The sequence below is a fragment of the Oncorhynchus tshawytscha genome, unplaced genomic scaffold (assembly GCF_018296145.1).
Source record: "Oncorhynchus tshawytscha isolate Ot180627B unplaced genomic scaffold, Otsh_v2.0 Un_scaffold_13670_pilon_pilon, whole genome shotgun sequence".
Classification (NCBI taxonomy): Eukaryota; Metazoa; Chordata; class Actinopteri; order Salmoniformes; family Salmonidae; genus Oncorhynchus; species Oncorhynchus tshawytscha.
In genome coordinates, this window is record NW_024608676.1 from 1 (window position 1) to 27,500 (window position 27,500).

The 27,500-nt window shown below is 41.6% G+C and overlaps 2 protein-coding genes across 2 annotated transcripts; both read right to left on the bottom strand.

The window, feature by feature from the left end:
* Positions 1-78: 78 nt before the first annotated feature.
* LOC121843713 (E3 ubiquitin-protein ligase TRIM11-like) lies at positions 79-22,245 on the bottom strand (the record flags this gene model as incomplete). The annotated part of the gene is made up of 6 exons (XM_042313495.1): positions 22,194-22,245; positions 20,332-20,554; positions 16,903-17,035; positions 665-760; positions 264-500; positions 79-101 (listed from the first exon to the last, which is right to left on the bottom strand). Coding segments are annotated over exons 1-6 (764 nt in total), but the record flags the coding sequence as incomplete, so codon positions are not given.
* LOC112230175 (zinc finger protein 239) lies at positions 4,495-13,936 on the bottom strand. The gene is made up of 2 exons (XM_024396369.2): positions 13,393-13,936; positions 4,495-6,139 (listed from the first exon to the last, which is right to left on the bottom strand). The coding sequence occupies exons 1-2, from the start codon at positions 13,691-13,693 to the stop codon at positions 5,343-5,345; spliced, it is 1,098 nt and encodes a 365-aa protein (XP_024252137.2). The 5' UTR covers positions 13,694-13,936; the 3' UTR covers positions 4,495-5,342.
* Positions 22,246-27,500: the final 5,255 nt, after the last annotated feature.

Sequence of the window (27,500 nt, forward strand, 5' to 3'; positions counted from 1 at the left end):
AGGGGAGAGAGACAGAGGGAGAGAGAGAGAGAGAGAGAGGGGAGAGAGACAGGGGAGAGAGACAGGGAGAGAGCATACCTCTTTACTGTCTCCTGGTAATTCTGGAAGATAAAGCAATGTCTTATCACATTTATGCCAATGCACAGTATGCCATCACACACACGCACACACGCACGCACACACGCACGCACGCACGCACACACGCACGCACGCACACACACATGCACACACACACACGCACGCACACACACACGCACACACACCTGCAGAAAGGCGATGTCATCCCTGTCTTCCTTCATCTCTTCCTCAATCTCTCGGATGGTTTTAGCCAGCAGCTCCATCGTTTTTCCCACTCTCTCTCTCTTCTCCTTCATCACTCTATTCCTCTCCTCCTCTTCCTCCCTCACCCTGGCTAGCCTGGCCTCCTCCTCCTCTCTCAGGAACTGGTGCAGCTTCTCAAACTCCTCCTTTATCTGTCTCTCTGTCTGCTGGGCATGGCTCTGGGGGAGGGAGGGAGGAACGGAGTGGGGAGGGAGGGAGGGTGCACAGATGTGATAACTTTGTGACAGCTGATTTGTAACAACCAATGTAAAAGGGGCTTTATAAATACATTGATTGTTTAATTGTGATTGATTCATTGACAGACAGACAATGCAAGTCGTACCTGGTTGTGTTGGGAGGCGTGTTCAAAGATCCGTGTAACCTTCTCAAACCTCCTGCTCTTCCCGAGCAGCTTCCCCAGTGAAGAGTTCAGCTCCCCCTGGTGGGCAGTAGGAAGAATGACAACCAGCGTATCACAATACAATAGATGTATACTTTATCTTTAATATACTTTTTTTCCATTCTTTATTTTTGTTTCCATAGAAGCCCATAGGGACTGCTGTTGAACATTTGCTAGCAATACTTCAGTGCAAATGCATCGGACGATTGTTGTTCAATGTGTCAATGTGTTTGTCCCTATCCAAGTAAACAAAACAAATGTTTAAATACAAAAGTGATTGACTATGATAAACACTTTATCTACCTCCCCAATGCAAAATAGTTTAAAAAAACATCAACATATATTTTGTGGAAAATAGATGTTTGTATGTTTCTCAAACAACGCAGCATACTCAGGGGAAAACGATTCCCTCTCATTGAAGCCACGGAGAGTCAAGGCCAACAGCGGTACTGCAGGCGTTGTTAGCAGAAAACAGGATCCCTATATAGGAATGGGGAAATGGCAACCCACCCCCCATTTTGGTTTTTAAATTGAATACTATCATAGTACCAATAATTGCTTCTAATACACCAGATGTATGTCCGACTATTTTAAAATCATACTGGCAACCTGCAGTACCCCGGTCGGCCTTCAACTTCAGTTACTCAGAGGGGGCAGCACTGAGCTAGCCTGCAAAGTCAATTCCTGGAGTAGCTCAAACTGAGCGTGTCATGCGCTATTGACTCGTCCTATAGGAATGAATGGAGTCACGTGATCAATGGTTTTGTCCATTCTTTATACAGCCATTGGCCCATGCTGGATTGTTCACGAACTGACAGAGCAGCGCAGATGACTGTTCCATTCGACCATTGGGGCGCCTCCCTCACTGATTTCGCCCGGTCACTTGACTGGCCATAGCCGATATTGGTAGTACAGTACAGCGCTTCTCAAACATTTCTGTATCAGTGACTGGCGAGACACGGTCCTTGTCTTTTTTAACCAGCTCATGTTTAAAACTAATACAAAAAACACCACTGGAGATCAGTGGAGGCTGTCATGGGACTCGTCTGAAGGTAACTGATTTAAATAATGTATGGGTGTTTTGTGGCCAACAACTAAAGGGGTTAAATATTTGTCTCCAACTTTTTTTGTCTTCTGAGCTTCTGAGCTTCTATATCCTAGATACAGTGCATTCGGTAAGTATTCAGACCCCTTGACTCTTTCCACATTTTGTTACCTTACAGCCTTATTCCAAAATTAAAAAAGAATTTTTCCCCTCATCAATCTATGCACAATACCCCATAAAGACAAAGCAGAAACAGGTTTTTAGAAATGTTTACTAATTTATAAAATAAAATAAAAACTGAAATATCACATTTACATAAGTATTCAGACCCTTTACTCAGTACTTGTTGAAGCACCTTTGGCAGCAATTACAACCTCGAGTCTTCTTGGGTATGACGTTACAAGCTTGGCACACCTGTATTTGGAAAGTTGCTCCCATTGTTCTCTGCAGATCCTCTCAAGTTCTGTCAGGTTGGATGTGGAGCGTCGCTGCACAGCTATTTTCAGGTCTCTCCAGAGATGTTCGATCTGGTTCAAGTCTGGGCTCTTCCGGGCCATTCAAGGACATTCAGACTTGTCCCGAAGCCACTCCTGCATTGCCTTGGCTGTGTGCCTAGTGTCGTTGTCCTGCTGGAAGGTGAACCTTCGCCCCAGTCTGAGGTCCTGAGCGCTCTGGAGCAGGTTTTCATCAAGAACCTCTCTGTACTTTCCACTGTCACCTTTTCCTAAAAAGCCTGACGAGTCCCAGTCCCTGGAAACACATCCTGACGAGTCCTAGTCCCTGCCGCTGGTAACATCCTGACGAGTCCCAGTCCCTGGAAACACATCCTGACAAGTCCCAGTCCCTGGAAACACATCCTGACTAGTCCCCCAGTCCCTGGAAACACATCCTGACGAGTCCCAGTCCCTGGAAACACATCCTGACGAGTCCCAGTCCCTGGAAACACATCCTGACGAGTCTCCCAGTCCCTGCCGCTGGAAAAATATCCTGACGAGTCCCAGTCCCTGCCGCTGGAAACACATCCCCACAGCATGATGCTGCCACCTCCATGCTTCACCGTAGGGGTTGTGTCAGGTTTCCTCCAGACGTGACGCTTGAAATTCAGGCCAAAAAGTTCAATCTTGGTTTCATCAGACCAGCGAATATTGTGTCTCATGGTCTGAGTCTTTAGATGCCTCAATTTCCAGTCTCAATACTTATGGAAATAAGGTCTCTTTTTTTATACAGTTGCAAACATTTCTAAAAACCTGTTTTCGCTTTTTCATTATGGGGCATTGTGTGATGATTGCTGAGAATTTGTATTTATTTAATCAATTTTAGAAGAAGGCTGCAACGTAACAAAATGTGTAAAAAGTCAAGGGGTCTGAATACGTTCTGAATGACAGACACGTCAAAACCTTATGACTTTTTATTTTACTGTCTGTTTTTTCCATTTATGAATGTGTTATTCAATGTGTTTCTATATAGTAGTAAAGGACATACTCAATATTCTATTAAAATAAAACTGTAAATATATATTTTTATATAACTAAAACTACTTACTTAAAACTCTAAATCAAATAGCTAAATGATCCATGGTATGACCACCTTAACACCATTCCATTTGTTAGTTTAGTAGAACCCCAGGGCCCCGGGCCATGCAAAACGAACTCCCCACCGCCAAGCTCTGCTTTCCGGCTATGGAGTGGCTGCCCAGAGGCGGAACTGGAGAATTTAAACAAATGTGCCGTCCTTCAAATGGTGTGGTACTTCACTTGCATGATCATTGAGAAGCAAAATAACAGTTGTAGCCTAGGTTACGCAGATTGTTTTTACCCAATGCAAAACTCAAGTGGGGAGTTACATGCAGCCAGAGCCGCAACTTCCACTAGGGACGGGGGGAGGGGGACGGAGGGCATGTCCCCCTCACATTCAGAAATGGCATTTTTTGTCCCCCCCCAGTTTTATCATTGTAATGTGATACAAAAGACGTTGACAGTGTGCTTTGGGACCATGCGGACACCTCCAAGCGGTTGGGAAGGCTGTTTGGAGAGTTTATATGGCAAAAGAGCAAACCAAAGAAAGTTGTCTGTCAATTACACTTCTAAAATGATCTCGGCAGCATTTTTCATACAAGCAAGACACAGACAGGCAGTCTAAATAGTCATTTAATGTTCTGTTTTCAGCATCATTACAAGCCGTCAAAATAGTAGTGTTCTTTTTCAGCATCATTACAAGCAGTCAAAATAGTAGTGTTCTTTTTCAGCATCAGTCAAAATTAGTGTTCTTTTTCACAAGCAGTCAAAATAGTAGTGTCAAAATAGTAGTGTTATTTTTCAGCATCATTACAAGCAGTCAAAATAGTAGTGTTCTTGGCAGCATTACAAGCAGTCAAAATAGTAGTGTTCTTTTTCAGCATCTCTGGCTAAAATATGGCAGCATAACTATAAAGATTACATCATCACAAATGTAAACGTGTGGTTAAAACACAGATTATTTTGCCCCAATACAATACTTTACAGACAGAATATGCATGAATTATCCACAGAAATCCTTCTGCTACTGTAATATCCTTAGTTACAACAGTCAGAGAAGGTTGTACTGCTACTGCAATATCCTTAGTTACAACAGTCACAGAAGGTTGTAGCCTTCTGCTACTGCAATATCCTTAGTTACAACAGTCAGAGAGGTTGTAGCCTTCTGCTACTGTAATATCCTTAGTTACAACAGAGAGAAGGTTGTAGCCTTCTGCTACTGTAATATCATTAGTTACAACAGCCAGAGAAGGTTGTAGCCTTCTGCTACTGTAATATCCTTAGTTACAACAGCCAGAGAAGGTTGTAGCCTTCTGCTACTGTAATATCCTTAGTTACAACAGCCAGAGAAGGTTGTAGCCTTCTGCTACTGCAATATCCTTAGTTACAACAGTCAGAGAAGGTTGTAGCCTTCTGCTACTGCAATATCCTTAGTTACAACAGTCAGAGAAGGTTGTAGCCTTCTGCTACTGCAATATCCTTAGTTACAACAGCCAGAGAAGGTTGTAGCCTTCTGCTACTGCAATATCCTTAGTTACAACAGTCAGAGAAGGTTGTAGCCTTCTGCTACTGCAATATCCTTAGTTACAACAGTCAGAGAAGGTTGTAGCCTTCTGCTACTGTAATCTATATTGGCTGTCTAACTGATGACAGTCTATACTGGCTGTCTTACTGATGACAGTCTATATTGGCTGTCTTACTGATGACAGTCGGAGCCCGTCTCTATGCTGATGCCGCGTTTGACTTTGAATGGGAAAATTGGCCAGCCCAACTTGGTAGGGGGGTCGGCCGTTGCCCAGTGAACGTTCTACTGCACTGACCAGCCAAAGGCTCATTAGTGTAACTGAGAAATTGCACAAAAATATATATGAACAGGTCCATAGGCTGCAGGCCATGTCACCTTTTTCATTTTTGTATTTAATATATATATTTTTTTAAATACATGTGTGTCAATTTTAACCAACCAACTAAAAAATTGGCCAGCCCATCTGGCATTTGCCAGAATTACCAGGTGGCGAATTCGCCCCTGGTTTCTATCCTTTATGTGTTATTGCATGCTCTTTCAGGTTCCCTGACTGACTAAAAGTCTCTCCGCACTGGGAGCCTTTTCCTCCTGTGTGTGTATTGTCTCGTGCTTTTTTAGGTTCCCTAACCGGGTAAATGTCTTTTCACACTGAGAGCAGTGGTAGCTCTTTTTTTCTGCGTGTGTTCTCTCGTGATATTTAAAGCCCCCTAACTGGGTAAACGTCTTTCCACACAGGGAGCATTGGTACGGCTTTTCTCCCGTGTGTGTCCTCTCGTGTGTTTTCAGGTTCCATAACCAGGTAAAACCCTTTCCACACTGGGAGCAGTGGAAAGACTTCTCTCCTGTGTGGGTCCTCTCGTGCTCTTTCAGATGCGATGACTGGTTAAATTTCTTTTCGCAATGGGAGCATTGGAAAGGCTTTTCTCCTGTGTGGGTCCTCTCGTGCTCTTTCAGCTTGGATAACCATTTAAAACTCTTTCCGCACTGGGAGCAGTGGTTTGTCTTCTCTCCCTGTGTGAGAATTCTGTCCTTTTTCAGGTTCCCTACCTGGGTAAATGTCGTTCCATTCTGAGAGCAGTGGTAGGTATTTTTTTCTCTGTGTGTCCGCTCATGATATTGAAAGCCCCCTAACTGGGTAAAAGTCTTGCCACAAATGGCACATTGGTAAGGCTTTTCTCCAGTGTGTGTTCTCTCGTGCTCTTTCAGCTTTGATAACCAGGTAAAAGTCTTTCCACAGTGGGAGCAGTGGTGTGGTCTCACTGGTTTGGGTGTCTCTGGGTCTGGTTCCCCTGAGGGACTCTTCCCGCTGTCAGAGGGAAAGTCTGGCCTCTCTCCTGCCAAAGACAAACAGAGTATTTGGTTAAACAGAAATGAAACCTCCACATGATTAAACTGTCTTCCTATGAGGTTTAATCTAGACTCGATCCCAAACGGTACATTTGGATCCTGGATGCTGATTGGTTGATAGCTGTTAGTTAAATCACAATAATCCACAGGTAATGCCTGTTAATGGGATATTTCAGGAATTTTCACAATATCTACTTCCCCAGAGTCAGATGAACTCATGGATACCATGTGTATGTCTATGCGTGCAGTTTGACGGCAGTGGCTAACTAGCCATAACGCAATTGCTAACTAGCGTTAGCATAATCACTGGAAGTCTATAGTATCTGCTAGCATGCTAGCAGAAACTACCTGTAACTTCCTTCATACTTGACACAGAGCAATAACATGTTATTCACCAGTTCATCTGCCTCTAGGGAAGTAGATAAAGGGCCTCGTTGCATCTCTTTAATAGTTCCATTTGAATCCTCCCTACGTATCCACTGTCCCACAGCCCAGCCTGGCAATTCAGAAACTAACCTCCATTTTTACCCCATGCTTCTTGCCTAACATTTGGTTTGTAACAGAGGGGAATTGTATAAACCGTGCCATCTGTGAGACCCAATCAAATCACCGATGTGCAGAACGGAATCACGGATTCCAGACATTAAAATAGAATTCAGCAAATGTATAGAAAATGTATTGATCACGGTAGGAAATCAACTAAATGTATTGATCACGGTAGGAAATCAACTAAATGTATTGATCATGGTAGGAAATCAACTAAATGTATTGATCATCGTAGGAAATCAACTAAATGTATTGATCACGGTAGGAAATCAACTAAATGTATTGATCACGGTAGGAAATCAACTAAATGTATTGATCATGGTAGGAAATCAACTAAATGTATTGATCATCGGTAGGAAATCAACTAAATGTATTGATCACGGTAGGAAATCAACTAAATGTATTGATCACGGTAGGAAATCAACTAAATGTATTGATCATCGTAGGAAATCAACTAAATGTATTGATCACGGTAGGAAATCAACTAAATGTATTGATCACGGTAGGAAATCAACTAAATGTATTGATCACGGTAGGAAATCAACTAAATGTATTGATCACGGTAGGAAATCAACTAAATGTATTGATCATCGTAGGAAATCAACTAAATGTATTGATCACGGTAGGAAATCAACTAAATGTATTGATCACGGTAGGAAATCAACTAAATGTATTGATCACGGTAGGAAATCAACTAAATGTAAATGTATTGATTTGCTCAAAATGATCAGAGATGAACATAACTGGTCCGTATTGATCAAAATGCATAAGTGAATGATATTTCCCTTCATTATACTGCTAAATGTCCCACTACTGATTTACCTTCATTAGGAAATCAATAAATTTACCTTCATTATACTGCTCAATGTCCCACTACTATTTACCTTCATTATACTGCTCAATGTCCCACTACTATTTAATTATAACTACTACTATTTATGCTCAACGTCCCACTACTATTTACCTTCATTATACTGCTCAACGTCCCACTACTATTTACCTTCATTATACTGCTCAACGTCCCACTACTATTTACCTTCATTATACTGCTCAACGTCCCACTACTATTTACCTTCATTATACTGCTCAACGTCCCACTACTATTTACCTTCATTATACTGCTCAACGTCCCACTACTATTTACCTTCATTATACTGCTCAACGTCCCACTACTATTTATCATTATACTGCTAAATACTATTTATCATTATACTGCTCAACGTCCCACTACTATTTACCTTAATTATGTGCTGATCACTACTATTTACCTTCATTATACAACTCAACGTCCCACTAATTTATTCATTATACTGCTCAACGTCCCACTAAATTAACTAAATGTCAATTACTATTTACCTTCATTATACTGCTCAACGTCCCACTACTATTTACCTTCATTATACTGCTCAATGTATTTACCTTCATTATCAACGTCCCACTACTATTTACCTTCATTATACTGTCAATGTCCCACTACTATTTACCTTCATTAAAAATGTACTACTATTTGCTCAATATGATCAGAGATGTCCCACTACTATTTACCTCATTATACTGCTCAATGTCCCATACTATTTACCTGCATTAACTGTCAATGTCCCACTACTATTTACCTTCATTATACTGCTCAATGTCCCACTACTATTTACCTTCATTATACTGCTCAATGTCCCACTACTATTTACCTTCATTATACTGCTCAATGTCCCACTATTTACCTTCATTATATTTACCTTCATTATACTGCTCAACGTCCCACTACTATTTACCTTCATTATACTGCTCAATGTCCCACTACTATTTACCTTCATTATACTGCTCAATGTCCCACTACTATTTACCTTCATTATACTGCTCAACGTCCCACTACTATTTACCTTCATTATACTGGTCCCAACTATTTACCTTCATTATACTGCTCAACGTCCCACTACTATTTACCTTCATTATACTGCTCAGGTCCCACTACTATTTACCTTCATTATACTGCTGTCCCACTACTATTTACCTTCAGTGGGCTCAACGTCCCTACTATTTACAGTGGGTTAACTGCTCAACGTCCCACTACTATTTACCTTCATTATACTGCTCTGTTCTAGGGGCAGATAGGACTCAAGACTACTTTTACCTTCATTATACAGCTCGGGGTTATTTACCTTCAACACTCTAACCACTAGGCTACGCTATACTAACACGTAGGGTAGACTAACAACGTCCCAGTAGATTTACCTTCATTATACTAACAATGTCCCACTACTATTTACCTTCATTATACTGCTCAATGAAACTATCCATTTTAAATTAGTTGACTCATTATTCTCAATGTCCCACTACTATTTATTCTTTCAAAATACCTGTTTATACTGCTCAATGTTAATTGTATTTACTTCATTATTGCTCTGTCCAGACTATAAATACTGTCAATGACTACTATTTACCTTCATTATACTGCTCAATGTCCCACTACATTACCTTAAATAAGACTATTTGTTCATTATACTGCTCAATGTCCTAGTTAAATAATAGGTCAAAAAATTAAAATACTGTAGTGGGACACATTTATAATGAAATAAAGGTTAAATACAGTGGGTTATAATAAATAACACTGTTTGTCTGTTCAGGGGCATTCATCAGATGTGTATATCCAACAAATAAACAAAGGTGAACTTGATGCAACTGTGTCAGCTTTAAGACTAACACGGCTAGCAAGGGAAAAGAATATCAGATGGCCAGCATGGAAACCATTCCTGTTTAGAATAGACAACCAGTGTGGTTGGCTAGCAACTATGCTTACAGAAACCATTCCTGTTTAGAATGGAGAACCAGTGTGGTTGTCCAGCTATAAACCATTTTAAAAACTATGATTACAGAAACCATTCCTGTTTAGAATAGAAAACCAGTGTGGTTGGCTAGCAAATAAATAATTACAGAAACCATTCCTGTTTAGAATGGACAACCAGTGTGGTTGGCTAGCAACTATGCTTACAGAAACCATTCCTGTTTAGAATAGACAACCAGTGTGGTTGGCTAGCAACTATGCTTACAGAAACCATTCCTGTTTAGAATGGACAACCAGTGTGGTTGGCTAGCAACTATGCTTACAGAAGCTTACAGAAGCTTTAGTCTCTCAACCTCAGAAATAGAACTAAAGACAGGCGTATGCCTGCGCTATATCTGTTAGAGACAGTGGTATCAGAAAGACCAGGTATTGGTATTTTAGTTTGTGTTATTGAATAGAAATGTTCTCATGCCTTATTGCTTAAATTCAATAACCTGTTGTTTAATTTTTAACATTTAATCCATATCGAAATGATCTTTCCCTGATTTTGGTATCAGAAAGACCATGTATTGGTATTTTAGTTTGTGATTAGGTTCTCATGCCTTATTGCTTAAATTCAATAACCTGTTGTTTAATTTTTAACCTTTAATCCATAATTTGATCTTTCCCTTTCCTGATTCGGTCCTCTACATAATTTGATCTTTCCCTTTCCTGATTCGGTCCTCTTCATAATATATGATTTTGCTCTCATGGGCCAACTGCAGAGTTTGTGTTAAAGTGTGTACACCGCGGATAAAGATGAACACTAATGACTGTCTAGAATAAATCATTCAAATACTAAGAGAAATTTGGAAAATTATATTATTTTATACTATTACAATTGCTCAGAGAAAGAGATTTTGTTTAACAAGTAATAACACATTCTCAAAAAGGAAGGGGTTAAAATTATGGACATCTCGGTTTTCAATTCCTGAAATGGACAACTCTGTTTTCAATACCACTGGTGTGCTTGGCCAAAGAGCTCTATTTTCATGTCATCTGACCAAAGCACTGATTCCAATCCAAGTGCCAATGCTGGTTAGAAACTCCAGGCGTTTACATGTATTGGACGACATGGAAATAGAGCCGTTTGGCCCAGTGGTGGGTTTGGTGCTGAAATTAGAATGCAGGAGCAGAAAATAACCCCAAAGCTACTGTAACATCTGGTGGTGGATATTAGAATGCAGGAGCAGAAAATAACCGAAGCTACTGTAACATCTGGTGGTGGATATTAGAATGCAGGAGCAGAAAATAACTGCTACTGTAACATCTGGTGGTGGATATTAGAATGCAGGAGCAGAAAATAACCCCAAAGCTACTGTAACATCTGGTGGTGGATATTAGAATGCAGGAGCAGAAAATAACCCCAAAGCTACTGTAACATCTGGTGGTGGATATTAGAATGCAGGAGCAGAAAATAACCCCAAAGCTACTGTAACATCTGGTGGTGGATATTAGAATGCAGGAGCAGAAAATAACCCCGAAGCTACTGTAACATGTGGTGGTGGATATTAGAATGCAGGAGCAGAAAATAACCCCAAAGCTACTGTAACATCTGGTGGTGGATATTAGAATGCAGGAGCAGAAAATAACCCCAAAGCTACTGTAACATGTGGTGGTGGATATTAGAATGCAGGAGCAGAAAATAACCCCAAAGCTACTGTAACATCTGGTGGTGGATATTAGAATGCAGGAGCAGAAAATAACCCCGAAGCTACTGTAACATCTGGTGGTGGATATTAGAATGCAGGAGCAGAAAATAACCCCAAAGCTACTGTAACATCTGGTGGTGGATATTAGAATGCAGGAGCAGAAAATAACCCCAAAGCTACTGTAACATCTGGTGGTGGATATTAGAATGCAGGAGCAGAAAATAACCCCAAAGCTACTGTAACATCTGGTGGTGGATATTAGAATGCAGGAGCAGAAAATAACCCCAAAGCTACTGTAACATCTGGTGGTGGATATTAGAATGCAGGAGCAGAAAATAACCCCAAAGCTTCTGTAACATCTGGTGGTGGATATTAGAATGCAGGAGCAGAAAATAACCCCAAAGCTACTGTAACATCTGGTGGTGGATATTTGATGTTATGGGGCTATTTTGTTTAGGTCAACGGCGTCATATCCTGGTACTTCACATATTACCAGGACATTTTAGCCAAAAACCTTGTTGCCTTTGCCACTGACACTTGGCTGCAAGTGGATCTTCCAGCAAAGACAATAACCCCATGCACACATCAAAATGTGTAAATAAATGTATAATTGGCCTCAAAAACCTAAAATGTTTCAATCCACCTCTGACTTGAAACCTACTGAAAAGCTGTAGTTTGAATTGAAAAGTCCATAAGTGACAAAACGATTTCAAAGATCTGGAAGGATTCTCTATGGAGGAATAGTCCAAGATGTGAGGTATTGAAAGGTAATGAAAACAGAGGTGTCCATAATTTTGACCTGTAACTTTTTGAAAATAAAATGAAAATATAAATGTTATTCGCCACATGCACCAAATACAACAGGTGTATTAGACATTACATTGAAATGCTTACTTACAAGACCTTAACAGCAACGCAGTTTTAAGAAAATACCAACAACAAAAAAAGTAAGAGATAAGAACAACAAATAATTAAAGAGCAGTAGTAAATAACTATAGCGGGGCTATATACAGGGGGTACCGGCTATATACAGGGGGTACCGGCTATATACAGGGGGTACCGGCTATATACAGGGGGTACCGGCTATATACAGGGGGTACCGGTACAGAGTCAATGTGGAGGCTATATATAGGGGGTACCGGTACAGAGTCAATGTGGAGGCTATATACAGGGGGTACCGGTACAGAGTCAATGTGGAGGCTATATACAGGGGGTACCGGTACAGAGTCAATGTGGAGGCTATATACAGGGGGTACCGGTACAGAGTCAATGTGGAGGCTATATACAGGGGGTACCGGTACAGAGTCAATGTGCAGGGGCACGGGTGTTGAGGTAGTTGAGGTAATATGTACATGTAGGTAGAGTTATTAAAGTGACTATGCATAGATAATAACAGAGAGTAGCAGCCGTGTAGAAGAGGGGGTGGGGGGGCTGGGCAATGCAAATAGTCTGGGTAGCCATTTGATTAGCTGTTCTGGAGTCTTATGGCTTGGGGGTAGAAGCTGTTTAGAAGCCTCTTGGACCTAGACTTGGCACTCCGGTAAATACTACCTTTGAGAAATATAATTTATCCCTTTTGTGACAGCTTTATGGGCAGCACCATTGAGGCTATCTCCATTTTGAAGTAGTCCATTTTCTTCTTTACGATTGGCTGATCCCTCCTGATGACCCGGTTGGACGTGACTCCAACTGGGTCACCGGGAGGGCTCAGCCAATGAAGTTGGACATCCCACACAGTTGACTACATTAAAATGATGGAAGCCTTCCAATGATGCTGCCCATGCTAGTACAGTCTTTTGGCCACTAGAGCCCTCTATCATTCTCTATGGTAAAAACAGTGTTCAGCAGTGGAGGCTGTTGGGAGGAGCTATAGGAGGCCGGGCTCATTGTAATGGCTGGAATGGAACCGGAGTTGAACGTGGTTTCTATATGTTTAATACCATTCCATTGATTCCATTCCAGCCAATACAATGAGCCTGTCCTCCTATAGCTCATCCCACCAGCCTCCTCTGGTGTACAGTAAGTGTATATTTAGCATTTGGTTAATTATCTTGATGTGATATGAAAGTAGAGGGATTTATGTTTCTAGAACTGTACCGCAATTGAGAACTGATTCACGTTTAGACTGAGTTTTTGGCTGTTTTGGCTGCAAGAGCCAATTCTCCTTTAAACAGAACATTACAGACTCCTTTAGGTCATTATTATCACCCCACTAGTTACTTACCGGTGTTCATCAGATCTCCAGTTTTTCCCTCCTCATTTTCCAATGTGACAGTAACCTCCCCCTGCTCCTTCACTCCAAAAACGACATCCGTCTCTTCCTCCTCTTCCTCTCTGTGCGCTCCTGTATCTCCTTTCACTGTGACGTTCTCCTCTTCCTCTCTGAGCGCTCCTGTATCTCCTTTCATTGTGACGTCCTCCTCTTCCTCCTCTTCTTTCACGACAATATTAAGCCACAGACCCTCTTTCTCCGTCCAGCAGACCTCCTGTCCTTTGGCAGTGGGGGAGTGGTTTAGTGAGCTCATGGTCGGGGATGTTAGCTAGCTAGTTAGTTAGTTAGCATAAACAACTAGCCTAGTGCTAACTTAACCAGCTAGCGAGATGACTAACAACGTAAATATGAAATTAAATGCGGTAACTAGTAGATACGTCAGACGTGTGCTTTAAACACAGCAACTTCCCATTCACCGAAACCGTCTAAAGAGCTGCAATGTTCCGGCTATAATGGCTAGCAAGCTAAGAAGGTGGCTGACGAGCTTCTTCTTCTTCTTCGGGGGGGTTTATCTGCGGCTGGCAGTCAAGGGGTAATGATGCATTACCGCCACCTACTGTACTGGAGTGTGGGCCAGAGACCGGGAGAAATTAAATCCTGTCGGCCTTTAAAAAATAAAATGAAGATTGGAGACTTCATATAATTATCTTCTACTTAGTATTCTCTTTAAACAGTGGTTTAGTGACAGCTTTTTTGTTGTTGCCAGTGCACAAAAAATAATAATAAATGGTGTCATCATTTCTTAGACACATTGACTTTCTAGGGAGTTTTTCCTAGCTACCGTGCTTCTACACCTGCATTGCCTGCTGTTTGGGGTTTATGGCTGGGTTTCTGTACAGCACGTTGACATATCAGCTGATGTAAGAAGGGCTATATAAATACATTTGATTTGATTTGATTGACTTGAAGAAATGTTTGTATTTTTACACCCTCAAACACCAAATTAGGCCTAGCTACTTTCAGAACATGGCGTCATCCCTGTCAATCGTGAATGATATTCTCCATGATCTGTGATGTTAAAAAAGAAGAAGAAAAGTCCCCCGAACCGATGCTTCTATGTGACATCACAGGGTGGGATTAAAAGAAAGAAAAAACAGTGATTTTGAAAACCTGAAATGGGTTTCTAGTCAGCGGGAAGGGTATGTTCACGCTCCCCAGGTCACCAGGAACATCATTGTATTTGAATATCACTGTTTGGAAATTGTTTCCACTTTTGATGATGTCATCAATAGAGATGTTTTACTTCAGTTTTTTTTCTTTCTGCAAAATGTAGAAATGTGCTGTTTTCACATGTAGACACTGGTAGTGGTCTGGAAGGAGATTTGGTTTGATTTGATTTTTTGAGGTAATGAAAATGAAGTTGTAAAGTGAGGCGATTTTGCAACAAAAAACAAAAAATCTCCTGAAGATATAGAACTTTCAACATACAGAAAGTGTCACAGTGTGATGTGTTTTGCTTCACACATTTTGAAAGTTCCCATCTTTATTTGCCTGCAAAACAGTTTTGGCCAGTCCACCCCTGACTGTGTTTTGTGGACTGTTCCAACACATCCCAAAATAGGCCCCTACATTAGCCCATTTTTAAGGGCCCCCACACTGTCCCATTTTGTGGGCCTCACACTGGACCATTTTAGGGCCCCCACGCCTACACTGTCCCATTTTAAGTGGCCCCCACACTGTCCCATGGAGACTGGAACCCGAAATAACACTTCCCATTTTAAAGGGCACACAAACTGGATCATTTTAATGTCATAACTCTCCCATTTTGAAGGGAATTTTCACTGCACCCATTTTAACGTGGCCCCCACACTGTCCCATTTTAACTGGCCCCCACACTGACCCATTTTAAATGAATTTTAAAGGGCCCCACACTGGCCCATTTTAGGGCCACCACACTAGCCCATTTTAAAGGGCCTAACCACACTGATCAAGGGCCCCCAACATTAAAGGGCCCCCACACTGGCCCATTTTAAATCCCCACACTGCCCATTTTAAAGGGCCCAACACTGGCCCATTTTAAGATGCCACCACACTGCCCATTTATGTGCCACCACACTGGCCCATTTAAAAGGGATTGCAAAACTGGCCCATTTTAAAGGGCCCCCACACTATCCCATTTTAAAGGGCCCCCACACTGGCCCATTTTAAAGGGCCCCACACTGGCCCATTTTAAATGCCCCACACTGGCCCATTTTAAAGGGCCCCACACTGCCCATTTTGTCTGTCTGTCTGTCTGGCCCATTTTAAAGGGCCCCCACACTGGCCCATTTTAAAGGACCACCACACTGGCCCATTTTAAAGGGCCACCACACTGGCCCATTTTAAAGGGCCCCCACACTTTGCCCATTTTAAAGGGCCCCACACTAAAGCCCATTTAAAACTTGAGGCCTTTTTGTGAAGATTCCCAAGTATTACCCAGATAATAACATTGCTAAAAAACAAGTGACACCAGCCCACTTTTTTAACAAATCAAAAGCCCATCTGTCATTTGCCTGCAAAATTATCCAGCCCCCTTAAGTTAATACTTTGTGCGCCACCTTTTGCTGCGATTACAGCTGTAAGTTGCTTGTGTGTGTATGTCTGTGTGTTGTGTGTGTGTGTGTGTGTGTTTGTGCCGTGCGTGCGTGCGTGCGTGCGTGTGTGTGCATGCGTGCGTCAGTGCGTGTTGGTGTGTGGCCTTTAGACTAGGTCATGTTTTTCAGTGTTAAACCAGTTAAGTGTTAAACCACATGGACCACATGGAGACTGGAACGAAATAACACTTCATGGCCAAACTAACAAATGTAGGATCTTAATGTCATAACTCTTCTGTTGCTGAGAATTTTCCTGCACCACATGAAATACACGTGAGCTTGTGATTTACATCAATTCACTGGAACCCTGCAGTGACTCACGGTTAAATGAACAGTATCACACTTCATGTAGCCTCATATTAGCCATCTTCCCTCAATAAGCATCTTAACCACCGCTCAAGCAACATTACGGACTGATGCTCAAATCCTGTTGCTGCAGGATTATTTTGCTTGACAAAACTGTGATGCTACATCTATGTATGTGGCATTACGCCAAACATACAGCTTTGCATTGTTGCCAAAAAGTTCAATTTTGGTTTCATCTGACCAGAGCACCACTTCCACTATCTTATGTAACTGCACAGATACACCACAGCAAATAAAAGTATCTGCTAAATGGCAGATATCGATGAACAGATATTTAAATGCTTGTAGGGGTGTAGGTAGCTTGTAGACATGTCTGTCTGTCTGTCTGTCTGTCTGTCTGTCTGTCTGTCTGTCTGTCTGTCTGTCTGTATGTCTGTCTGTATGTATGTATGTATGTATGTATGTATGTATGTATGTATGTATGTATGTATGTATGTATGTATGTATGTATGTGTGCTTGTCTGTCTGTGTGCCTGCCTGTCTGTGTCCTGCCTGTCTATCCATCTGTCCGTCCGTCTCTTACCTTACAGTCAGGTACAGCCTCCGTTATGGGGTAGACTCTGTGCCCCTCGTGGGTCTCAGTCAGTCCACACTGACTGCACACTGGCTCCAGGTCATCCACACAGAACAAGGTAAACGTCTCTCCATCTTCAGCTCTGATCTCCAGGGGAAGGACGAGGGATTATTTTTCTGCCCCAGGGAGAAGGACCTCTGAGCGGGGTGGAACCCCCTGAGAGGGACCCTAATGCTCGAGCTTCTAGTCTGAGAGCCTCCATTGATTATTTTTCTGAGCAAGAGTGCAAGAAGCTAGAAAGAGAGGAACGAAAAGGAGGAGAGAAAGAGAGATGGAGGCAGGGAAAGAGAGGGAGATATATATATATATTTATATATATATATATATATATATATATAGAAATATATATATATAGAAAAGGGAGAGAGAGAGAGAGATAGTGAAAGAGGGAGACAGCTGTGAAAGAGAGCGGGAGGGAGAGGAAGGGAGAGACTGAAGGAGGGAGGGAGAAAGGGCATGAGGAGGGAAAGAGAGCGAGAGGGGGGAGGGAAGGGAAAGCGTAGAGAGAGCGAGAGACAGAGAGAGACAGGGGGGGATATTGGCATTTTGTGTTCATGTGTGTGCGTATGCATGTGTTTGTGTGTGCATGGGTGCGTGTGTGTGTGTGAGTGTGTTTGTATGTGTGTGTGTTTGTATGTTTGTTTGAGTGTGTGTGTCTATATCAGTACCTGTGTGATAACTCCATGAACTAAATGCTAGATGAATATGTGATAATTCCATGAACTGAATGCTAGATCTATGTGTGATAACTCAATGAACTGAATGCTAGATCTATGTGTGATAACTCAATGAACTGAATGCTAGATGTATGTGTGATAACTCAATGAACTGAATGCTAGATCTATGTGTGATAACTCAATGAACTGAATGCTAGATGTATGTGTGCCATAGAGGTTAACTTTAGTGTCTGAACTCTTTCAAGTTCTTTGAGCTTTCACTTTAGTCTACATGTGCCAGATGGGTGGGGTTGACCTTTTTGGGACTATTCTATTGGTCCTTAGCTCCCGGTAATCACAGATAAAGTAGTATTGAATCCAGCGTTGGTCAAGTTACAGGGAGATATATATATATCTAATATCTCTCTCTCTCTCTCTATCTCTATATATATAGAAAATATATATATAGAAAGGGATATATAGAGAGAGAGAGAGTGAAAGAGGGAGACAGCTGTCTATATAGATAGCGGGAGGGAGAGGAGGGAGAGACTGAAGGAGGGAGGGAGAAAGGGCATCTCCTAGAGGGAAAGAGAGTGAGAGGGGGAGGGAAGGGAAAGCGTAGAGAGAGCTAGAGACAGAGAGAGACAGGGGGGGATATTGGCATTTTGTGTTCATGTGTGTGCGTATGCATGTGTTTGTGTGTGCATGGGTGCGTGTGTGTGTGTGAGTGTGTTTGTATGTGTGTGTGTTTGTATGTTTGTTTGAGTGTGTGTGGCTATATCAGTACCTGTGTGATAACTTCATGAACTAAATGCTAGATGAATGTGTGATAATTCCATGAGAAATGAACTAGATCTATGTGTATAATATATATACTGATTTCTAGATGTATGTGTGCCATAGAGGTTAATTTAGTATCTGAACTCTTTCAAGTTCTTTGAGCTTTCTCTTTAGCTCTACATGTGCCAGATGGGTATATTTCTCCTACTTTTGGGACTATTCTATATGGTCCTATAGCTATATATAATCACAGATAAAGTATATATTTATCCAGCTTCTCTCTATATATATATATACATATTTCTCTCTCTCTCTTATATATATATATATATATCTATATATATATATATATATATATATATATATATATATATATATATATATATATATTTCTCCTACTCTCTCTCTCTCTCTATATATATATATATTTCTCCTACTCTCTCTCACCAGACACACCAAGCCTAGGGCCCCAATCCTTACCACATCTGTGGTTGGTATCTACGGTTCAAATCCTACTTTAAGCAGGGAACATGGAAGCTGAACCTCACACGCACACATAACTGGAGACTCAGACTGACACTAATGCTTGATTTAATGCTTCATTAAATGCTTCTTCAGGTTACGAGCGAACATACCTGGGTTCAAATAGTATCTGCTTTCTTTCAAATACTTCATCTGGGCTTGATTGAGCTCGCCTGGCAGCAATGGAACTCATAGACAAGTCTCAAAAGTCCAGAACCCCGCCCACCTGGCACTCCTGGCAGGCTAAAGCAAAATAAAAGGAAATACTATTTGAACCCAGGTATGGTCGCTTGTAACCTGAACATTCCCTTAAATCAAGCACGAGTGTCAGTCTGAGTCTCCAGCTATGTTTGCGTGTGAGGTACGGCTTCCATGTGCACTGCTTAAATTAGGATTCAACCCACAGCTACCAACCAAGGACGTGACTTCATTGCAACAAAGAGACTGTGTCTCAAATGGCAACCTATTCTCTACGTAGTGCACTACAGCGTATATGGATGTATCTACTGTAAGTCTCAAATGGCATCCTATTCCCTACGTAGTGCACTACAGCGTATATGGATGTATCTACAGTAAGTCTCAAATGGCACCCTATTCCCTACGTAGTGCACTACAGCGTATATGGATGTATCTACAGTAAGTCTCAAATGGCACCCTATTCCCTACGTAGTGCACTACAGCGTATATGAATGTATCTACAGTAAGTCTCAAATGGCAACCTATTCCCTACGTAGTGCACTACAGCGTATATGGATGTATCTAAATTATTGTACGTTTAGAGTCATGATGGTACGTTCAGCATCATCATGATGATGTGGCAAGTGACACTTAGCTTCCAGGTACGATATCCAAATATCACATAATATACACCATCAGGAGCAAGTGACACTTAGCTTCCAGGTACGATATCCAAATATCACATAATATACACCATCAGGAGCAAGTGACACTTAGCTTCCAGGTACGATATCCAAATATCACATAATATACACCATCAGGAGCAAGTGACACTTAGCTTCCAGGTACGATATCCAAATATCACATAATATACACCATCAGGAGCAAGTGACACTTAGCTTCCAGGTACGATATCCAAATATCACATAATATACACCATCAGGAGCAGCAAAGGATGTATTTTATTTCCATGCCGCCATCACGTAGCATTTTCCACTGTAACAGACACCTTAGCAGGTGATTATCTAGTACAAAGAAGAACGGATACATCTTCTCTGTAAATCGGTGGTATTACGTGTAGAGGATTTTGTTGTTGGCAGCGTTAACAAAGGAAACCTCTCCTCTGTCCCAGTCCAGCATCACAATCTTCCTCTTCAGATTCCTCCTTGTTAAAAATAATATTACCATTCAGACAACGTATAGCTCAAAATTAGGTTTGTATGTAGGTTGTCTTTTTTTTTACAGGCTCTCTGGAATCTTCGGTGGCAAGGGCATCAACTCCTCCACAAACTCACAGTCCAACACTTCCCAGCAGTGGTGTCCTGATTCAAACATTCCAGAGCCAAGGACCGCCCCATATTTATAAATCCTCTCTGGGTTGTTGGGAAGATTCTGACCCCTTCTGGTCAGATCCTCAGACAGGATGAGATCTGGGTGTAAAGTGTTTGGATCCAGAACCACAGGATCTCCAGAGAGACAGAGAGGTTAGTCAATATGCAGTGTCATGATGTTGGACTGGGGGGAGGTTTATGACAGTCATAAATACCTCTTCCCCCCTTTTTCCTCTCTCTACCCTACTGAGGTTGCATTTGCAAAACCCTTGGTTAACATGGAGATTCTGGAAACATCAGTAGGTGGGGGGGAAATTAACTATATTCTGGTAATCCGAACAATTGAACATATGCGGTGGTACTTAATGAATATGATGTCAGTTCGGTTGTCATCTGAGATATTCTCATCATTGATCAGATGACATAAACTCTACAGTGGAAAGTCTACACATCAGAGTTATCGGATTCACATGGAATTGTTGTTCAATTTAAATGTTTGAATATAAAATTATTTGTGATGGGATGAAATTTTATGGGATTTTAGCTTCTAAAATGTGAGATGTAGGTTTTCATAAGATAGTGCTGCTCAATCAGTGGCCCGCACCTGTGAAGGGACATGGGATATAAAACTTTTCAAACACGCCCTCCTCTCCCTTCCTATATAAGCCCTTGACGTCAATATAACCTCCTGTTCCAAAGATGTGAGGACGACGGTCCTATGTCAGAATGGTTCAGATAATAACTACAGGACGAAGCCAACATCAGCGTGAGCTTTGGTTGCAAATGGTATGAACTTTGAACTCTTATTCACTACAGAAGTGATACCTCCTAGCCGTTGAGTTAGCAACAGCAGATGCAACGAGGGTTAGGAAGGAACAGACAGAGTATCCCGTCTATCACCCAACGACGTTACTACAACGTATCCAATTGACAACCAGAGACATTCTTCAAAGGACTCGGTTTGGCAACACGGCCTTCCATCTACCACCAACCTACCGAAGCGCAGCTCAGAGTAAATATTTATTGCATTTTCCTTTTCCAAATGGGCGGTAATTTAGAATGCATCAGATACTGTATTTACGATAGCCCAGCTTCTTCCCCTTGTTCCTCAGTCTTCCCGCTCCTTCACTCAAACCCATCCCCTTTTCTTTTGTGTAACAAGCTGTCATATCTGTTCCACCCGCTAGGGACGTTTTCCTTTATGACGTAATTTGTAATCAAGTTATGATTTAATTATGTGTAATTCTGTGTGATTAGTTAGGTATTTAGTAAATAAATAATTAAACACAATTTTGTATTGCTGATTTAGATTGTTAGCCAGGGTTCGTGCAGATAACCAAAAATGTACAACTTTCAGATGAGACTGAATTAAGATGAAGATTAATGTTGACTGCGATTGATGTAAAATATTACTAGGTCTTTAAGAGTTTATTCGGAAGATAACAGCTCTATAAATATTATTTTGTGGTGCCCGACTCTCTAGTTAATTACATTTACATGATTTGCTCAATCAGGAAATAGTAATTACGGAGAAATGATAAAAAAAGAAATGGCTTCGGAATATTTCCATCTGTCATAATTGTTTATGATATAATTAAGGATTTAGACATGTTATGTGATTATATAAACTCAACAAAAAAAGAAGTGTCCTCTCACTGTCAACTGCGTTTATTTTCAGCAAACTTACAATGTCTAAATATTTGTATGAACATAACAAGATTCAACAACTGAGACATAAACTGAACCAGTTCCACAGACCACGACGGTCCTCTACCTCCAAATCGGTCGAGCACCAGAGTAAAGGCCTCGGAGTAACGCTGATTCATTTGGCGATAAACACGAATCCGACCATCACCCCTGGTGAGACAAAACCGTGACTCGTCAGTGAAGAGCACTTTTTGCCAGTCCTGTCTGGTCCAGCGACGATGGGTTTGTGCCCATAGGCGACGTTGTTGCCAGTGATGTCTGGTGAAGACCTGCTTTACAACAGTTTATAGGGGCTTACATGCCCACAATCCAGCCTCTCTCAGCCTATTGCGGACAGTCTGAGCACTGATGGAGGGATTGTGCATTCCTGCTTTAACTTGGGCAGTTGTTGTTGCCATCCTGTACCTGTCCCACAAGTGTGATGTTCGGATGTACCGATCCTGTGCAGGTGTTGTTACATGTGGTCTGCCACTGCGAGGACAATCAGCTGTCTGTCTTGTCTCCCTGTAGCGCTGTCTTAGGTGTCTCACAGTACAGACATTGCAATGTATTGCCCTGGCCACATCTGCGGTCCTCGATTATGTTAGGTCACCACCAAGTCACAGAAAAATACAGCCGTTTTCACAAAAAGCAGAAATATAGATACAATTAATCACTAACCTTTGATGATCTTCATCAGATGACACTCATAGGACTTCATGTTACACATGAACATGCATGTATGTTTTGTTCGATAAAGTGCATATTTATATCCAAAAATCTAATTTTACATTGGCGTGTTATATTCAGTAGTTCCAAAACATGCAGGGATTTTGCAGAGAGCCACATCAATTCACAGAAATACTCATAATAAACATTGATAATAGATACAACTATTATACATGGAACTTTAGATAAACTTCTCCTTAATGCAACCGCTGTGTCAGATTTCAAGAAAACTTTACGGAAAAAGCATACCATGCAATAATCTGAGTATGGAGCACAGAGCCCAAACCAGCCAAAGAAATATCCGCCATGTTGTGTAGTCAACATTAGTCAGAAGTAGCATTATAAATATTCACTTACCTTTGATGATCTTCATCAGAATGTTCTCCCAGGAATCCCAGTTCCACAATAAATGTTTGATTTGTTCGTTAAAGTTCATCATTTATGTCCATAAACCTCCTTTTGTTAGGGCGTTTGGTAAACAAATCCAAACGCGCGTGTCCAGCGGAAAGGTCGGACGAAAAGTCCAAACAGTCATATTACTGGTCGTAGAAACATGTCAAATCTTCAATAATGTCCCAACCCGGAGAATTACTTTGTCTGTAGAAAAGCAATGGAACGCGAGCTAACTCTCTCATGACCGCGCGTCACGAGCCCATGGCTCTCTGCTAGACGCCCCTCTCATTCAGCCCCACTTCATAGTAGAATCCTGAAACAAGTTTCTAAAGACTCTTGACATCTAGTGGAAGCCTTAGGACGTGCAACATGACCAATATCCCACTGTATCTTTAATAGGGGCTGAGTTGAAAAACTACAAACCTCAGATTTTTTCTTAGGTTTTAGCCTGCCATATGAGTTATGTTATACTCACAGACATCATTCAACGAGTTTTCAAAACTTCAGAGTGTTTTCAATCCAATACTACTAATAATATGCATATGTTAGCATCTGGGACTGAGTAGTAGGCAGTTTACTCTGGGCACGCTTTTCATCCAAAAGTGAAAATGCTGCCCCTTATCCCAATGAAGTTTCAACCGTTCCACAGGTACAAGTTCATTAATTGTTTATGGTTCATTGAAAAAGCATGGGAAACAGTGTTTAAACCCTTTACAATGAAGATCTGTGAGGTTATTTGGATTTTTATGAAATATCTTTGAAAGACAGAGTCCTGAAAAAGGGACGTTTCTTATTTTTGCTGAGTTTAAATGTTTTCCTCGTTGAAAAGCAGTGAAGATAATTGGAATATGAAATTCAGTGTACTTCCAGAAGTGACTGGAATGGAAATGGAACTGAGTCCAATCCTGCTTACCAGAGGGTTTTGTTTCTGCTGTAGCTATCACCATGGTCTGTGTTGTAACAGCATGTTATACAGGAGCTGTAGTCATGTGTTGTAGTAACATGTTAGTAGTAGTAACATGACCCACTGAAGAGACGAGTCTTCAGTAAAGACCTATAGGTTGAGACCGAGTCTGCGTCTCTCACATAGGTAGGCAGAGCATTCCATAAAATTGGAGCTCTTTAGGAGAAAGCCCTGCCTGTTTGCTTAGAAATTCTAGGGACAATTAGGAGGCCTGCGTCTTGTGATCGTAGCGTACTTGTAGGTATGTACGGCAGGACCAAATCAGAGAGATGGGTAGGAGCAAGCCCATGTAAAGCTTGTTGTCAAACTAGTGGTTGGCATTCAGCTGCTCTTGTCGTGCCTGAGGACGAGTGACAGCAGAAGCGGGGAACACATGGATAACTCTGTGCTCTTTAGAGAGAGTGGTCACTTCTATCCAATACTTCCAATACGGGTACTACCTTTCCTCCGGCAATATCTTTACCCATTATAAAGGTCACACCTTTCACTGGCAACGTAGGACGTACCCCCACTCTGAATATTCCACTGATTAACTCAGAGTGTACTTTCACAAAGTGCAATGGCACTGGGACAAAACCCATTTCAATACCCTGTTCTAACACACTGGAACCACAATATGTATCGTCAGATAAGGGCAACACATCAGACAATATAAACTACTACTGAAATCAGCCCTTGCCTTAACAGGAAGCCAGTGTAGGGAGGCTAGCACTGGAGTAATATGGTCAAATTTTTGGGTTCTAGTCAGGATTCTAGCAGCCGTATTTAGCACTAACTGAAGTTTATTTAGTGCTTTATCCGGGTAGCCGGAAAGTAGAGCATTGCAGTAGTCTAACCAAGAAGTAAAAAAAGCATGGATTCATTTTTCTGCATCAATTTTAGACAGAAAGTTTCTGATTTTTGCAATGTTACGTAGATGGAAAAAGCTGTCCTTGAAACAGTCTTGATATGTTAGTCTAAAGAGAGATCAGGGTTTAGAGTAACGCCGAGGTCCTTCACAGTTTTATTTGAGACGACTGTACAACCATTAAGATGAATTGTCAGATTCAACAGAAGATCTCTTTGTTGCTTGGGACCTAGAACAAGCATCTCTGTTTTGTCCGAGTTTAATTACAATTAACTGCTGACATGTAAAATGCACTTCGAGATTGATGCACTTTGAGATTATTCTTGTATAATGAAAAGAGCTTTACAAACCTTATGATTAGGATTATTATGAATCTGATTATTATTTTTTATAAAGAACGTCACTGCTTAGCCATACCTCCTATTTTTTTATTCCAGTTTTTCCAGCGAGGCTGCAACCTCAGGACCCCTACTTCCAACATCTATGAAGATACCCATGATTCACTCCACAATAGTCTGTTTTATATGTCATTTCTTATCACACCACACAGGGGCGATAAAGTTATTCTCATTTGAGTCTGTATTTCAAAAATAGTCAAGCAGATGAATCTAGTTGCCTTCCCGTGACCTACAGGGGCGTCTTCTTTCGAGATTTCGCATGAGCTGCACTAAGAGCGAGCCAAGGGAAGGGTGGATCTCTCTCTCTCTCTCTCTCTCTCTCTCTCTCTCTCTCTCTCTCTCTCTCAATGAGATTAGTCTGCAGGTATTTTCAGCCTTTGTTTCTTATTGGATTAACATCAACACACTTCATTGTAATCACTTAACACCACAGTCAGCCACACACACACACACACACACACACACACACACACACACACACACACACACACACACACACACACACACACACACACACACACACACACACACACACACACACACACACACACACACACAGAGTCTGGACACAACACCACCACCGTCTGTCTCTCTCTCTCTCTCTCTCTCTCTCTCTCTCTCTCTCTCTCTCTCTCTCTCTCTCTCTCTCTCTCTCTCTCTCTCTCTCTCTCTCTCTCCTCTATCTTTCTCTCTTCTCCCCTATCCTTCTGATATAATGTGATTAGTGTAGTTGATCCGCCAGGGTTTAGCTGTCTCTCTGTCTCTCTCTGTCTCTTTCTTCTATATATCTCTGTTTCCCACACAGGTGATATTCTCAGTGTCTGACTCACCCTACTCTTCTGACCCAGCTAATCTCCCACTTATCTAGGGGGAGGAGAGGGGAGGCGGCAGGGAGAGAAACACGGGGACAGAGAGAGAGAGAGAGAGAGAGAGAGAGATAGAAACACAGAGAGAGAGAGAGGGAGGGAAAACACTGGGAAGAGAGGCAGACGAATAAAGAATGAAGGAATAAGGCAGAAAGAAGGGAGAGAGTGAGGGAGAAAGAGAGGGAGGGAAACAACAGCGGAACAGACAAGATAAAGAGAGATGAAGAAAAAACGATAACAGGAACGGTTTTGGACAACGAGAAAGAAAAGAAAGAGGAGGAGCTTAAGGAGACGGAGAGAGAGAGGACTACAGACTACAGTCTGAAGGTGAACCCTCTGAGATATCTGGTAGATATCTGTTCGACCTAGAGACAGTTTTAGTCCACCTATTATGCCATCGTTGACCTGAATGAGGAGGCCTGTTCTATAGATTATATTTCTAGGGTAGATATATTATGGGTGCTTATCAACTGTAGTTTACAGGGCTAACTAGTTAGCACAACAATATTTTATTTTTTATTTCACCTTTATTTAACCAGGTAAGCTAGTTGAGAACATGTTCTCATTTACAACTGTGACCTGGCAAAGATAAAGCACAGCAGTTTGACACATACAACAACACAGAGTTACACATGGAATAAACAAGCGTACAGTCAATAACACAATAGAACAAAATAAAGTCTATATAAAGTGTGTGCAAATGGCGAGAGGAGGTAAGGAAATAAATAGGCCATAGTAGCGAAATAATTACAATTTAGCAGATTAATTAACACTGGAGTGATAGATGAGCAGATGATGGTGTGTAAGTAGAGATACTGGTGTGCAAAAGAGCAGAAAAGTAAATAAAACAATATGGGGATGAGGTAGGTAGATCGGGTGGGCTATTTACAGATGGACTATGTACAGCTGCAGCGATCGGTTAGCTGCTCAGATAGCTGATGTTTACAGTTAGTGGAAGGAAAGACGGCAAAAGCAGGTGTTGTTATGGTGACCAGTGAGATATACCTGCTGGAGCGCGTGCTACGGGTGGGTGTTGTTATCGTGACCAGTGAGATATACCTGCTGGAGCGCGTGCTACGGGTGGGTGTTGTTATGGTGACCAGTGAGATATACCTGCTGGAGCGCATGCTACGGGTGGGTGTTGTTATGGTGACCAGTGAGATATACCTGCTGGAGCGCGTTATGGGCGTTGTTATGG

What these genes read in the sequence shown, in the direction of transcription:
- LOC112230175 (XM_024396369.2), bottom strand. Translation starts at nt 13,693, where the DNA reads ATGAGCTCACTAAACCACTCCCCCACTGCCAAAGGACAGGAGGTCTGC. An exon ending in TGGAGATCTGATGAACACCG is followed by an intron (nt 6,140 to 13,392) that starts GTAAGTAACTAG and finishes TGTCTTTGGCAG; the next exon opens with GAGAGAGGCCAGACTTTCCC.